This window comes from Physeter macrocephalus, unplaced genomic scaffold (assembly GCF_002837175.3).
Source record: "Physeter macrocephalus isolate SW-GA unplaced genomic scaffold, ASM283717v5 random_46, whole genome shotgun sequence".
Classification (NCBI taxonomy): Eukaryota; Metazoa; Chordata; class Mammalia; order Artiodactyla; family Physeteridae; genus Physeter; species Physeter macrocephalus.
In genome coordinates, this window is record NW_021145332.1 from 77,233 (window position 1) to 92,755 (window position 15,523).

Below are 15,523 nucleotides of genomic sequence, written 5' to 3' on the forward strand. Positions count from 1 at the left end.
CGTACCGCAAAAAAAAAAAAAAAAAACAAAAAACAAAACAAAACAAAAAAAAACTAAAGTAATCCTTTTCCACCCCGCCCTATCCTACCCAGCCCTACTTCTCCTCTAAATCTCTTGGCCCAGTTAACAGGACCACCATCTATCTGCCCAGGAGCTTCTCACCCCCTCATTCTCCCTATCCAAAAGATTGTCAGTTAGTTAGGCTATAGTCCAAGCTGCTAGAACAAAGAGTCCCCAAAATTCAGTGGCTTAAGTGACAACCCCAGAATAGATCCTCCAGAACTGTGGGGCATCTCAGCCATCCTCAACCTGTGGCTTCCATCTCTGTGTCCAATGTGGCCCAGGCATTTCCCACTATTGTATCTGAATCCATCTCTTGGGAAAGGGGGTGGCATGGAAGCACGAGTTCTTTCCTGTTTAAGGACACCACTAACTTCTATTCAGAAGTTGGCCAGATGCAAGGAAGGCTGGGAAATGTAGTCTGTAGCCATATACCCAGTTAAAATATTGCTCATAAAGAAAGAAGGGGGACTTCCCTGGTGGCACAGTGGTTAAGAATCTGCTGCCAATGCAGGGGACGTACGTTCAGTCCCTGGTCTGGGAAGATCCCACATGCCGCGGAGCAACTAAGCCTGTGCGCTGCAACTACTGAGCCTGCGCTGTAGAGCCTGCGAGCCACAACTACTGAAGCCTACGCGCCTAGGGCCCGTGCTCCACAGTAAGAGAAGCCACCGCAATGAGAAGTCCGCGCACCGCAATGAAGAGTAGCCCCCGCTCGCCACAACTAGAGAAAGCCCGCGCGCAGCAACGAAGACCCAACGCGGCCAAAAATAAATAAAATAAATAAACTTATTTTAAAAAAAAAGAAAGGAGGGAGATGGCTATTGATGTAAGGCTAGCAGTCTATGTCATCAGTGAATACATCTTGTCAGTGCTACCTCTCCAATATTGCTTAAATCTATCCGTTCTACTGTACGCCAGCTGCCATTACCTTTGTTCTTGCCTATTTCCTGGCCTTTCAGGATAGCCCCTCTCTAATCAACCTACCAAATAGCTGCCAGAAGGTATCTTTCTAAAATGCAAGTTGGATCGTATAACTTTGCTGTTCAAAAACCATGCAGTAGGGCTTCCCTGGTGGCGCAGTGGTTGAGAGGCCGCCTGCTGATGCAGGAGACACGGGTTCGTGCCCCGGTCCGGGAAGATCCCACATGCCGCGGAGCGGCTGGGCCCGTGAGCCATGGCCGCTGAGCCTGCGCGTCCGGAGCCTGTGCTCCGCAACGGGAGAGGCCACAACAGCGAGAGGCCCGCGTACCGCAAAACAAACAAACAAAAAACCATGCAGTAGTTCCCCACTGACTCCATGAGAAGGGCCAAACTTCTTTGCAAGACACAGAGGCCGGGTCTTTTCCCCTCTATTAAGAATGCTTTCCACCCCCCATTCCAATTCTACTTCTTGTCAGCTGGGAAATTTTTCATTTTCTCAGTCTTAGTTTAAATATTGCCTCCCTAACTACATCACTGTTTGTGCCCCACTGCAGTGCTGGCTCCGTGCCTGTTGCAGTCTTTACTGGACTTCCTTTCTGGGCACTTGCCAACTGCACTAGGGGATCCCTGGGAAGCCAGGGCACTTGGCTTGTCTGGAAGAGGTCTGGGTGAGAGCTCACCAAGCAATGAATAGACCCAGACAAGATGCTAAATCCTATCCAAGGTGTGGGGTCTAGGGGTCATGGTCCTACCACCTTCAATGTCATTAGCAGGTGCTCAGGTTTGGCCAATGTGAGAACCTCCAGATGACTTTATTGAGCTAATTGTTTAATCATCCATCTTCTAAAATAGACATTAAACTCAGTGAGAGTCACATCAAGTTCCATGAGCCATTTTATTCCCAGTGGCTATCAGGCACCTGGAGAACATCTATGAAATGAATAGAAGTATGGCAACGTTTTCCCCAGGACCAATACTCTTCACATGCCACAGTTCAAATCTCAGCTGTCCCTTACCAGCTGAGTGAACTTGGGCCAGTCATTTACCTCTCCATGCCTCTGTTTCCCTTGCAAAATGGGGATGATGATCGGGTCGTTATGAGGACTAAATTACTTAATATTTGTAAAGCATTTATAACAGTGCCTGGCACATAGCAGATGCTTTGTGTTTGCTAAGTAAAAACAGGGTTCAGGCATAAACGAGTCAGTCTTTGACTATTTTTCTAGTTTCATCTTCCCCTGACGCTGGTCTCTGCCACCAGCTCATCTCCAACTCTCCTATTTCCACGTATGGACCTTTGCTCACACTGTTCTCTGGGTGGAAGACCTTTCCCACCTTGTTCACCAGTGACCCATACTTATCCTTCACAATTCAAACTTTACTTTTAGAAGCCTCCCTGGACTCTCAGAGACAGGTAGCCCCTCCCTCCTCTGGGCCTCCATTTCACCCCACTTTCATGCATGTCTGAGCTCCCCACTGCACCAAGACTCCTTGAGAGCAGGGATATATCTTATGCACCTTAGTATTCCCATACCTTGTACAATGCCTGGCACACCGTAGGTATAAAAGATGTTTGCTGAATCAAGAATGGATGAATGAAATATATTAATAAACTTTACCTTAATCACTTCCATCATGCAATAGAATATCATGTCAGATCCTATGACAAATGGCAATTGGCCACAGTTGACTGGGTGGTAAATCAATCCTAGTCGGTAGTTCGCTGACTTTAGCTTTTCCACCAACCATGAGAGGAAAAATCATTTTACCAGATAGACTACAGATTTCTATGAATAAATGGATAATAATATTAAAGCCTCAAAAATGCCCTAGGGATTTTCTTAAGACCCAGTGTTTGCTGAATAGCCCTGTGTGCCCAGCTCTTAGCCAGGAACTTGGTTCTGGCATCAGATTGAGTCCTCACCACCAGCTGTCCTACAAATGGGGACAGTGAAGCTTGCAGAGGGACACAGAGGTGTTATGAAACAAGGTCATCTGTCAACTGGCTGATGAGAGATGTGAGTTCTAGTCCCGGCTCTGCCCCAGTGGGCTGTGTGACCCAAGACAGGGCCTTGCCTCTATCTGGGGAAATCCCTATAAAATCTAGGAGTTGTATCCATGATCAGTAAGGTTTCCCCTGACTGGGGTAGTTTCTGAATCTGAGATCCTGACTGGGATGGGGGAGGGGACAGTGGGAATTGACAAGGTGAATTTACAAGGGAAGTGAAGCAACATCATTCAATGTCAACAAAAAGGAGAGGCACAGACCATGAATAGAATCACTTTCCCCTCCAGTGTTCTCCTTTAATTCTCACCTCAGCGTTTTGAAAGATGAAGAAATGAGGCGCTGAGAGGTTAAGGGGCTGTTCCAATTCATCCAGGCCTCAATTTATAGAGGGCAATGACTGACCTAGGCTCACTCTGGGATATTTCTGTTTCCCAACTCCTGAATCAGCTCACCCCTCCCACTGAAGTCTCCAGTCGGGGGAGCCAGGCTTGGGCTCAGAAACAACCCTGGGCATATGAAATGCCACTGTCGCCAGTGGGTAATGGATAAGCCAGCTCAAACCATCTGTCCTTTGGCTAAGGAAGGGTGGCGTCCCTTACAGAATGAGTATCTGTTGAGCTGAGAACCTTCAGGGGCGTCCAGCCAGCCATCACACAGAACCCTCTTCCAATGCTATCTCTGGTCTTATTGCCCCCCACCCCTAAACAAGTAGGTGGGAGTGCCCCCAACACATGCACATATGCATATGCACACGAATGCTGACACACTCACATATGTACAGGCACAAACCTACCCATATGCTCACATAAGAGTCTCTCAGCTGAGCTAGGCTGTCAGAGCCACTCCTTCGCCTTCTCTTTCAAAACTGCTGTGGAGATGGCCTCATGCCAGGAGCCAAGAAGGACCTAGGAGCCTATGAGGGGAAAATCTACTTGCTTGATAAATAACTCCTGAGAAGAACAGATGAAAAGAGAGGGAGAGGGAAAGGAAGCTAAAGCTGGGTTAGCTGAGCGCCATGTGTGAACGTGTGTACATGTGCATACACGTGTGTACGTATAAGGCCCAGGCACCAGAGGACCATCGGGGAAAAGAGGGACCATCAGAAAGACAAGGGTGGCAAGAAACAGGGAGAAAATGGAGACAACCCCTTCCCGTACCTCTCCCTCTCCTTCCCTTCCCTCCCTCTCCCCGTGATTTCATTCAGTCCTGTGTATGGCAGAACCTTGCTCAGGAGCCTGAGAACGGACGCGTCTCGGAGACTATGGCGCCCTTTTCTAGACCCCATTTTAAAAAGTAAGGGAGCAGGGGCCCCGTCAGTCACCCTACAGTCTCCGAATGGACAAGGTCTCCATCTCTTGCGTACTCCTGCTCTCTGCCAGCCTATCCCTTAGGGCCGGCCTCGAGGTCCTTGCTAATCCCCTTCCCGGCGCCTAAGGTTGAGGTGTCTGCCCCTTTAAAGCAGCGGCCCCCTGCCGGGTTATTGTCTGGCTTCTCAGCCTATCGGCGGCGCCGTTGGGGGCGGGGAACCTGGCCTCCCGATTGGCCGCCCCGCGCCCCGCCCCGCCCGGGGTCCCGGGAGCTGTCCGGCAGCCTCGGTGCTGATCCCGCCGCCGCCCACGGGCCGCGAGCAGCGCTGAGAGGGCACTATGAGCGGGGGCGTCTACGGCGGAGGTGAGCGAGCCTCGGGCTTCGGGCTCTCCAGCCTGGCGCGGCCTCGCCCGAATCCCAGCGCCCCGAACCCGCGAGACCCAAGCTCTGGGCACCCTGGGGCCTGGCACCTCGGCGCTCGAGCAGGTCTAGCCCCTGGTCTGTGTGCTGCGCCACTCCCACCTTCGACCCCCGCCCCCGGACGTTCGCGCGCACCGGGCCCAACCTCTCTACCATTCAACCCACCACCGCCCGGCCCCCAGCCCAGCAAGGAGAGTGGCCTGAAAACGGCCACTGAGCAGAAAGGGACTTTGGAGTCTTGACCCCCACTCCCAGGACCCTAAACTGTTGGCCGAGCTCCCACCCGCACCGTCCGGCGTTGAAGGTGGCTCTGCCCTGGCCTCCTTTCGGAACAATCCAAGAGGAGAGAGTTTGGGAGAGATCCCCTCACAAGTCTGTCTCCCCGCACAGATGAGGTGGGGGCGCTGGTCTTTGACATTGGCTCCTTCTCAGTCCGCGCTGGGTACGCTGGGGAGGACTGCCCCAAGGTGAGCCTTCCAGCCCCCTCCCCAAAACCTAGGGCTCCCCTCCAGGCTTCCCAGTGATCCAGGGCTCTCGGAGCCCAGAGAGAAGCTTTGCTGAGTGGGAATGCGGGAGTAAACCCAGGGGTGGGCTGAGGACCCTGCCATGGGCCTGGAACCGGGCAAGAGATTGATTTCTCTCCGCCCATGCCCCCCTCCAGGCTGACTTCCCCACCACAGTGGGGCTGCTGGCCGCGGAGGAGGGGGGCGGGCTGGAGTTGGAGGGGGAGAAGGAGAAGAAAGGGAAGATCTTTCACATCGACACCAATGCCCTCCACGTGCCTCGGGATGGAGCGGAGGTCATGTCACCCCTCAAGAATGGCATGAGTACGGGGCCCCCACCCACTGCCTCCTGACACAGACTCAGAGCCCACACCCAACAACCTGGGGCACAGCACCCCACATCCACAGAGTCTTCCTTGCAGCGGCCCAAGTCCCAGGGATGCCCTCACTTCTTCCCACAGCTGCCTGGTTCCTAACCAGGGGCCACCAGATTCCTGGGAAGGGGGGACTTCTGCTGGAGCTTGTCTTATTTCCCCTCCCCCGGATTTTCCTTCCCTCCTTCCTTTCCTTCCTGTCCCTGGACTCCTGCCTGCCCACCCTCATCTCTCCACTGGTCTCCTGGCCCCAGTCGAGGACTGGGAGTGCTTCCGTGCGATCCTGGATCACACCTACAGCAAACACGTCAAGTCTGAGCCAAATCTGCACCCAGTGCTCATGTCCGAGGCCCCGGTAAGTGCCTCATCCAGCTGCTAGTCAAGCCCTGAGGCTCACCATTCACCTCTCTCCTCAAGCCATCACTCACTCCACTTCGCTTTTCAAACTTTCCTTCCAACTCCATCATCTTCAACCACTTTCCTTCCTCCCTGGTTTAGTCTCCATGCCTCCCTCTCTCCTCCAGCTCTATCCACTTGCCCTTCCCCCAGTCAACCTTATACACTGCCCCACCACCCCAAGTCCTTTTATGACCTTTTAACTTACCTTCTTTGTCAATATTATATATACATGTAAAGAATCAATTTGTTTCATAAAGTATGTTAAGAAAAAAAATGCCATTCATAGCCTCCTCCTTCTATTGCCCCTTTTCCAGAGGCAATTGCTCTTCTCTCTTTTAGTTTTTTTTGTTTTTTTTTTTTTTGCTGTTACCTTTTCAAAAAATATTTATTTATTATTATTTCTTAATAAATTTATGTATTTATTTTTGGCTGAGTTGGGTCTTTGTTGCTGCACGCAGCCTTTCTCTAGTTGCAGTGAGTGAGGGCTACTCTCTGTTGCGGTGCGCAGGCTTCTTGCGGTGGCTTCTCTTGTTGCGGAGCGTAGGCTCTAGGTGCGTGGGCTTCGGTAGTTGTGGCTCGCGGGCTCTAGAGTGCAGGCTCAGTAGCTGTGGCGCACGGGCTTAGTTGCTCCGCGGCATGTGGGATCCTCCCAGACCGGGGCGCCAACCCGGTTCCCCTGCATCGGCAGGCGGACGCGCAACCACTGCGCCACCAGGGAAGCCCAAAATTAACCTTTTTTAAGGTAAAAATTCAGTGGCATTTAATACATTCACAATGTTCTGCAACCATCACCTCTATTTAGTTTCAAAACATTTTCATCACCCCCAAAGAAAACCCATTTTCATTTAGCAGTTTCTCTCCACTCCCCCTGCCCCCAGCCCTTGGCAGCCATCAGTTGGCTGCTTTCTGTCTCTATGGATATATCTATTCTGGATCATTCATATAAATGGAATCATACAGTATGTGACTTTTTATGTCTGTATCAGTTCACTTAGCATAATGTTTTCAAGGTTCGTTTGTGTTGTAGATGACTGAGTGGTATTCCATTGTATGGATATACCACGATTTGTTTTTCCGTTCATCTGCTGATGGACATTTGAATTATTTCCACCTTGGCTGTTGTGAATAGTGCTGCTGTGGGCAGCTGTGTACAAGGATTTGTTTGAGTACCTATTTGCAATTCCATTGGGTATATTGCTGGGGCATGTGATAATTCTATGTTAATTTTTCGAGGAACTGCCAGTCATTTTCTACAGCTGAGCCATGTAACCTTCCCAACAGCAATGGACAAGGGTTCTGATTTCTCCACATCCTTTCCCACACTTGATATTTTCTGTTTTTTCGTTTTGTCTTGTTTTTAAATTATTATCACCACCCTAGTGGGTGTGAAGTGGAATCTCATTGTGCTTTTGATTTGCGTTTCCCTAATGGCCAAAAATATTGAGCATCTTTTTATGTGCCTGTTGGCTTTTGTGAGTTTGGGGTTTTTTTGTTGTTTTTTTAAAAAATTAATTCCCCCTCTATTATAGTTCTGCTGGGATCTTGGGAGGGAATAAAAGTAGATGTTTGTATTCAATCCAACATTTTAACCCAGAAATCTTCTTCCTCAGCTTTCTTGCCTCTGGGATGATTAGAGTGAGGAAGAAGGATGTACTGGCGCCTGGGGGTAGGGGGGCTGAAGTGTGTATTGCACAATCAAGAGCACTGGGCTACGAGTCAAGAGACAGTGACTCTAGACCCAGCTCTACCAAGAGCTTTCTGTGTGATCTTGGCCAGTTTCCCTCTCTGAGTTTTGTTTTCTTCAGTTGAGTTTGAATTGTGATCTCTAAAGTTCTTTATAGTTCTCACATTCTAAAGACCTATGAGGGTCAGGGCACCTGACCTCTGTCCTCAGCGCAAGGTACATGTTGGGGTGGCGGGTATGTACATGGATCGGTGCCTTTCCCTTCCTGAATCTTCCCCTCTTGCACTTTCTCCTCAGTGGAACACACGGGCCAAGCGGGAGAAGCTGACGGAGCTGATGTTCGAGCAGTACAACATTCCTGCCTTCTTCTTGTGCAAGACAGCTGTGCTTACTGCGTATCCACTGGGTTAAGCTACTCTGCCAGAGTGAAGGGTCAGGGTGGGGTGTGTGGTGTGCTGAGCTGGAGGCTGGGCCTGATTCTATGGAGAGTAATATCCTGGATGGGCAGACAGCCCCCTGAGCCCCATTAGTGCAGAGGGCCCCTGGGGGCTAAGTGCCTTGGACCTTGGAGTGGCCAGCTCAGCGGCCCTTTCCCATTCCTTGGATCAGGCTGAGCATTGAGAGTAGGGACAAGTAGACAGCAGGGGCTGGGGCTGGAGGGAGGAGGGAAGGGTGTAGGACGCTGAGGTTTTTGTTCCCTTCCCAAGCAGCCAATCAGCATTTATTTTATTTAAGGATCTGCCTTGCATTGAACCCTCTGCTAGGCAGTGGGGTGATATAGCCCCTAATTTCGGAGAGCCCATGGGACATAGAACTAAACCTAACATAGAACTAAACCCAAAGAGCGGCTGGGAGCTCAAAAGGAAGGAATAGAGGAAGAGAGTGTGATTCAGACAAGAAAAAAGTGACAAGGATCTCAGCTGCGTTTCTCTAGCAGATGGGTCACGAACTAGAAGGAGAGATTTGCAGACTGGGAATGGGCTGGATCCAGGAAAGAAGAGAGTGACTAGGCCAGACTCGGTTCCCAGCCCCCTCTTGCTGCTGCTGTCTCTTTGACCTACCCATCCCACACCAGCTTTGCAAATGGACGCTCCACAGGTCTGGTGCTGGACAGTGGGGCCACCCACACCACAGCCATTCCAGTGCACGATGGCTACGTCCTGCAGCAAGGTGGGGCCTCGGCAGGGGTCGGGGGTGCCTTGAGGGACCAGGCCCTGACACCCCCTCCTTTCCAGGCATTGTCAAGTCACCCCTGGCAGGGGACTTCATCTCCATGCAGTGCCGAGAGCTCTTCCAGGAAATGGCAATTGACATCATCCCGCCTTACATGATCGCAGCCAAGGTGGAGCCTCTGGGATGTCCTGGGCACTGACCCTATGACTGTCGACCCCCTGACCCATCAGATATCAGGGTGGGGAGCAGCCAGGCCCTAGAAGGACCCTCAGCCCTCAATTTGCAATTGAGGCATCAGAGATCTGGACAGGCTGAGGGATATGGCCGAGGTCCCACAGCCAACTGCTAGCAGGATGTGTGTGTGAGGGTCAGTGTGGTGGGTTCTGGTGCCCAGTAGACCCAGGTTCAAGGTCTTGCTTCTGCCACAGAAGAGCTGTGTGACCTAGAGCATGAGACTGAAGCTCCCAAGCCTCAGTTTCCTCCCCTGTAAAATGGGATAACAGCACATAGGGCTGCCGCGAGTGTTAAATGAGACACTGCATGCAAGGGACCCCCACGTGGAACATGGATCCGTAAAAGGTTGTTTCCTTAAGGTCTGGCCACCTACTGGATTCCCCAGGCCCTCAATGTTCTCTGACCAAAACCTTTCAGATCAGCTGTACCCACTGCACACATGGCATCTGTGGGGATGGGCTCTTCCCGTTCTCTCTCTTCTAACAGGGAAGGGGGAGAAACACCTTTTCTGGGCAACAGAGCAGAGAACCCCGTGCCCGTTAGCTGCAGAGCTGGCAGGTGTGGTCAGGGCGGGCTGGGCCAGTGTGGGATGGGGTGGGGTGCTCACAGGCTGTGTCCCCACAGGAGCCCGTACGGGAGGGCGCCCCCCCAAACTGGAAGAAGAAGGAGAAGTTACCCCAGGTTTCCAAGTCCTGGCATAACTACATGTGCAACGTGAGGCGCTGGAGAAATCCCCCAAAACCCCCGCGCCCCCCACCGCCTAGTCCCCTGCCATGAGCCGCGGGGAGGGACAGAGGCTCTGCAGGCGGGGTGGGGTGGGGCCTGAGGTGGGAACCCAGCCCTCACCACCTCCCTGGGTTCTCAGGAGGTGATCCAGGACTTCCAGGCCTCCGTGCTGCAGGTCTCAGACTCTCCCTATGATGAGCAGTAAGTGTAGCTCGTGGCTGGGGGGGCGGGGGGTGGGAAGGGGGCAGGCCTGGAGCCCGGGGAGGACCGCTGGTCTTTTGGGAGCACCCCCCAGCGAGTCTTGCTCCTTCCTGGGCAGGGTGGCCGCGCAGATGCCCACGGTGCACTACGAGATGCCCAATGGCTACAACACAGACTACGGTGCAGAGAGGCTCCGCATCCCTGAGGGCCTGTTCGATCCTTCCAACGTCAAGGTGCGGCTGGGTGGAGGGCCCTGGATCCTGGGGTGTGGGAGAAGCTGGGAAGGATCACAGAGGCCTGGGAGAGGGGACAGAGGGCCCAAAGCCCGGTCACCTTTCTCTGCAGGGCCTTTCGGGGAACACCATGTTAGGTGTGGGCCACGTGGTGACCACCAGCATCGGCATGTGCGACATTGACATTCGCCCGGTGAGGCCCAAGCCTGAGTCTTGGCAGAGGGGCCCAGGAGAAGCGGGGTGGGGGAGGGAGGGGCTGTCCCGTGACTGCTCGCTCCTCCTCCTGCTCTCAGGGCCTGTACGGCAGTGTCATTGTCACTGGTGGGAACACGCTGCTCCAGGGCTTCACGGACAGGCTCAATCGAGAGCTTTCCCAGAAGACTCCACCGGTAGGAACCCACCCCTGGCCAGGGCCCTGGACTCCAGTCCTGGCTCAGCCCTTCAGGACCAAGTCCTTCCTCCTTCCCACACATCAGGCAAACGTTCTGGCCCCCAGAGTGGCCCCCTCCTGCTGTGGCTTCCTAGTCTTCCCTAGCCCCAGCCCTGTCCCTTCCCAGAAGCCAGGTGTCTGCTTCCCCCAGCCCCGCTTTCTCCCCAGAGCATGAGACTGAAGCTCATCGCCAGCAACAGCACCATGGAGCGCAAGTTCAGCCCCTGGATCGGGGGCTCCATCCTGGCCTCACTGGTGAGAGGGGCGGGGCCCGGCCTGGCGCTGAATGTGGGGAAGGGCGGGTCCAGACAGCCCCCATCACCTTGCCTGCCTCCTCGTTCATTCATTCAACAAACATTTATGAAAGGGCAGTCAGTGCTCCCAGAAAGGTGAATCCTACATCAGGACACAAATCAGGGAGCGGAGGACAGGAAGCCGGAGACGTTGGCTGGGATGAGATGGTGGTGGTCCTGTGTGCCAGGGTGAGACCCTGAAGGTTTGGGGCAAGGTGACGTGACGGCCACGGGCACGTTTGGGAAGGTTATGTCAGACATGAGTCTTTGGGGATCGGGGTATGAGCTGGATACGAGGGGACCTTGCCAGGAGGTTCTTCCTATTGTCCTGGAGTCACGGAATGGGTAGCAGTGGGGATGGGGTGGTGAGCAAGGGGCAAACAGAAGGAGGCGGGCAGGTTGGTTCTGGGGCGGTAGGTGGGGAGTTCAGTCTGGACCAGCTGCTGGGGTAGAGGCAAGACGCTGAGCGAGAGGTGAAGATGCAAACTGCATCTGCGGGGGCAGGTGTCAGCCACACAGAGGGGGGCAGCAGGGCCATGACAGGACAAGGAGGATATCCACTAGAGTGGGTGCCCCCGAGGAGACAGAAACAAGGGTCAGAGTGACAGGAGACCGAACCCCTGAAGCTAGCTCAGGGCTGAGAGTGCGTCAGTCACACAGTTGTTGAGGGCCTCCTGTGCACCTCAAGTGGACAGACAGCCCGACCTAGTCCCCGCCTCTGTGCGTGGGAACACTCTGGAAGCCGAGACGATTAAACAGGAGGTCATCACAAAGTGTGGGGTGTTCCTTCAGAGGAAGACTTGATCTCGTTCAGGGGTCATGAAGGGCCTCTAAGGGACACTCAAGCTGAGATGAAAGAGTGAGTAAGAAGTTATGAGGCAAAGTGGGAGAGAGGGTGCTTGGCTCCTGGGGGGAGCCAGGCAAGGCCAAAGGCAGCGGGCAGATGCTGTGAGATCTGAGTTGAGTGAGCTCACTTGGGCTGCAGAGCAGAGAGTGGACTGGAGAGGGCTGCTGTGGTCTCCACTGTGACCTGCGTTTGACGGCGGAGCAGATATCAGGGGGTGGAATTGAAAGCTTATCAGAGGTCTGACTGACAGACTGTGGACACTGTTTGGATACGCGAGGTAAGAGGGAACCAGGTCAAGGACGAGGCCCAGGATGCTAGCTCCCGTCAGTGCTGTCCAAGAGGAATGTAATGTGAGCCACATATGTCATTTAAAATTTTTTAGTAGCCATATGTAAAAAGAGTCCAAAGAAACACGTGAAATTAAGTTTTAAGAATATATCGTATTTAATCCAATATATCCAAAGTATTATCATTTCAATATGTCATCAACATAAAAGTTAAGATGTTTTACATTCTTTTCTCTGGATTTAGTCTTCAGTATCCGGTATATATTCGACATGTGGAGCATATCTCATTTCGGACTAGCCTCATTTCAAGGGCTCAATAGCTCCATTTCAAGTGTTCCATGTAGCGAATGGCCACTGGATTTGGACAGGGCAACTGTAGAAGGTGAGAAAGACTGGAGAAGCAGGTTTGGGGCAGGTGTGGGCGAAGATAGTGAACACAGTTGTGGACATGTTGAGGGTGAGGCCCCAGGGGACACTGAGGAGGAGGTGTCCAAAGACAGCTGAGTGCAGCAAGTCCCCTACTTACGAACCTTCGGGTTTCGAACTTTCAAAGATGCGAATGTGCGTTCGCATGTCCAATCACATAGTTCACGTGTCTGGCGTACACTGTCACATGCGTGCATCCTCCACAAGTGATTTGCTTTTGTGTACTGTATAGAGTACAGTAGTACAGCACTAGTAAAAAATAGAAGTGTTCATTTCATTGGTACTAGTGCAGAACTTCTTAGAATAAGTAACCTTAGAATAAAATATTTCTTTAAAAATTATAGGGGCTTCCCTGGTGGCGCAGTGGTTGAGAGTCCGCCTGCGGATGCAGGGGACACGGGTTCGTGCACCGGTCCGGGAGGATCCCACGTGCCGCGAAGCGGCTGGGCCCGTGAGCCATGGCCGCTGGGCCTGTGCGTCCGGAGCCTGTGCCCCGCAGCGGGAGAGGCCACGGCAGTGAGAGGCCCGCGTACCACACACACACACAAAAATTATATTTCAAACCCATAAAATAATTTCACTCTGAAGAATTTTGAATAGGAATGTACATTAGATATTATAGATATTGGAATGACAGATAAAAATCAGATATCATCTTTTTAATCCAGTTACCTCACTGTGACCACATTTGTTAAAACTGCGTTCAGTATTATGTGTGGTCTTTATGATTTCTTTGGATCCCTAGTATCTATATTTATTTCAGCAGACATAATATACCTGTGGGAAAAGTATTATAAACCTATTAAAGTACAGTACTGTATAGCCGATTGTGTTAGTTGGGTACCTAGGCTAACTTTGTTAGACTTAGGAACAAATTGGACTTACGAACATGCTCTCAGAAGGAAACTCGTTGGTATGTAGGGGGCTGACTGTATTTGGGTCTGGAACTCAGCGCGGAGATCTGCACTGGAAACCAGACATGGTGGGAAGGGTGGGGCTTTGGCACGTGAGCAGAAGGGAGCGGCACGACCTGGTCCAGGAAGGCGTGTTCTTCCTGGACACGCCAAGGGACAGAAGCCGGGACACACACACTAACTTTCGGGCAGAGGCAGGACAACCACAGAGAGGGTGCAGTCTGCAATGCCAGGGCTGGAGACCCTCCAGGCGCTTGTTTCAGCGGGAGGGTGGAGGTGGGGCGCCAAAGTGACGACATCCTAATATCCTGATGTTAGGTGGTGTCGGAATGGTGGGGAGGGAGGAGGAAAGAGTTCCCTTGGGAAGGAGGGCGACTTGGCGTGTTTGGAAGGCCTGATGGAGTGATAGGGTATCTGGTGGAGAAGGCATGTGGAGTGTTGGGGCGCCGGTTGGCTGGCCTGGGGCTGTAAGCTCCACCTCCCAGCTCGAGAACAGCCCTGGGCCCCGGGCAGACTGGTGCCCAATAAATACTTGTTGAATGAATGAATCGTGGACTGAACGACATGAAGCGGGTATTCGCCCTCTGAATACGAAGGAGGGGACAGGAAGATGGAGCAAGTTGGTGGCTGCGGGAGGGCTGTGGGCTTGAGAGGAGGAGGTTCCGAGGGGTCGAGCCTGCGCGGGAGGCGTGTGGGGAGGCGCTTCTCCCTCCCTCCAGGGCCTCCCTGACCGCCGATGTCGCCGCCCCCGACCCAGGGCACTTTCCAGCAAATGTGGATCTCCAAGCAGGAATATGAGGAGGGCGGGAAGCAGTGTGTGGAGCGGAAGTGCCCCTGAGGGCGCCCGCTCCCCGTCCACAGGCCCGCCTGCAGCGGTGGGGGAGGAACGCGAAAGGAAGGAGATGGTTTCCCCCACCTCTGCTCCGCCAGCGCAGATCGAAGCCCCCAATGCTCCCAGCGCCCGCATTTCTTCCCTTCCCCACTCGTCCTCTTAGATTGTGATGTTTCTGGGTTGAAAGGAGTAAAAATGTTTTAAGAAAAAAAAAAAAGTTGGCCTCTTTGGGGGTGGGCGGTGGGGGCAGGGGTCTGCAGAGAGGAGAAGGGAGGACCACACCTATACCCGTTCGGAATCGCACGGTGGACGCCAGGGCAAGGTCTGCGGGCGGGGGCAGAGCCGCAGGAGCCACGGATGCATCAGGTTTCAAAGGGGCCGCAATCCAGGGAGGATCACGCAGCGAGAACCCGGGAGAGTCGCTCAATTAGGCGCCCAGCGAGGAGCTGAGTTGAGGCGGGAAGTGGGAGCAGGAGAGAGGATGCGGCGGTAGGGGCGGGGCGGAGCCGAGGAGCCGCCCCAGAGGCGGGGCCTGGGCGGGGCCTGAGGGGGGGGAACCTTGGGTGGGCGGGGCCTCGGGCCTCCCGAGAGGCCGCACTTAAGCACCCCTGGACCCACAGCTCAGGTGAGAAGGGACCGCGCTGTCTTTTCCGGGGCGCTAGGCGGTGACAAGAGTGGGGCAGGGAACGTGGCACCGGTACGCCCCGGCAGCTCAGAACTTCTCTCCCAACTTGGGTAGGAACTGAGGTCTCCCAGGAAGACCCCGACACCGGGCCCTTGAGCCCTTCCATTGCACAGCTCCTTGCCCCCGGCCTGAAACTGTAGGTAAAACTTAGTAGTTTGTGCCCGTGTTCTGAGGTCCCCAGACCCCAAAGAGATAGAAACCCGTGTGGTCCAAGTCCTTTGGTAACCAAAGAGGCACAGGTGCCCAGGGAGGACCATGACTTGGCCAACGTTACCCAGCTGTGCCCACGCCTTGGCCAGGACTCTTTCCACTGATGCCTGGTGGGCCTTGACCCACAGATCCCTGACTCCAGGCAGGATCCCCATCCTGGCGCACTCACCGGTCCTGCCTGACCATGTGCTCCCACCCATGCACCTCCCTCCCCAGCAGCCAGCAGGAGCCTGGACCCCCCCACTTGCAGCCTGATTCCAATGGGACAGACACCCACATGGCCAGGCCAAACCCCAGGTCACACCACTGTGGCCCCTTCAGCTAGGGATCCCACTGGGAGGGCAGCTAATGT

At 53.6% G+C, this 15,523-nt stretch overlaps 1 protein-coding gene across 2 annotated transcripts; it reads left to right on the plus strand.

Annotated features, from left to right (window-relative positions):
• The first annotated feature begins 4,606 nt into the window (after nucleotides 1-4,606).
• On the plus strand, nucleotides 4,607-14,493 carry ACTL6B (actin like 6B). Of its 2 annotated transcripts, XM_007110615.2 has the most exons (14): nucleotides 4,607-4,663; nucleotides 5,111-5,187; nucleotides 5,382-5,547; nucleotides 5,852-5,952; nucleotides 7,978-8,075; nucleotides 8,756-8,850; nucleotides 8,916-9,022; nucleotides 9,712-9,801; nucleotides 9,953-10,014; nucleotides 10,133-10,247; nucleotides 10,360-10,440; nucleotides 10,541-10,636; nucleotides 10,846-10,932; nucleotides 14,202-14,493. In XM_007110615.2, exons 1-14 carry the CDS (start codon nucleotides 4,639-4,641, stop codon nucleotides 14,280-14,282), a joined length of 1,281 nt encoding a protein of 426 aa, XP_007110677.1. In that variant the 5' UTR covers nucleotides 4,607-4,638; the 3' UTR covers nucleotides 14,283-14,493. The 2 variants fall into 2 exon arrangements, with proteins under 2 accessions (XP_007110677.1, XP_023979932.1); XM_024124164.1 differs by lacking the exon at nucleotides 14,202-14,493 and having other exon boundaries at nucleotides 4,639-4,663; nucleotides 10,846-11,070.
• The last annotated feature ends 1,030 nt before the right edge of the window (nucleotides 14,494-15,523 follow it).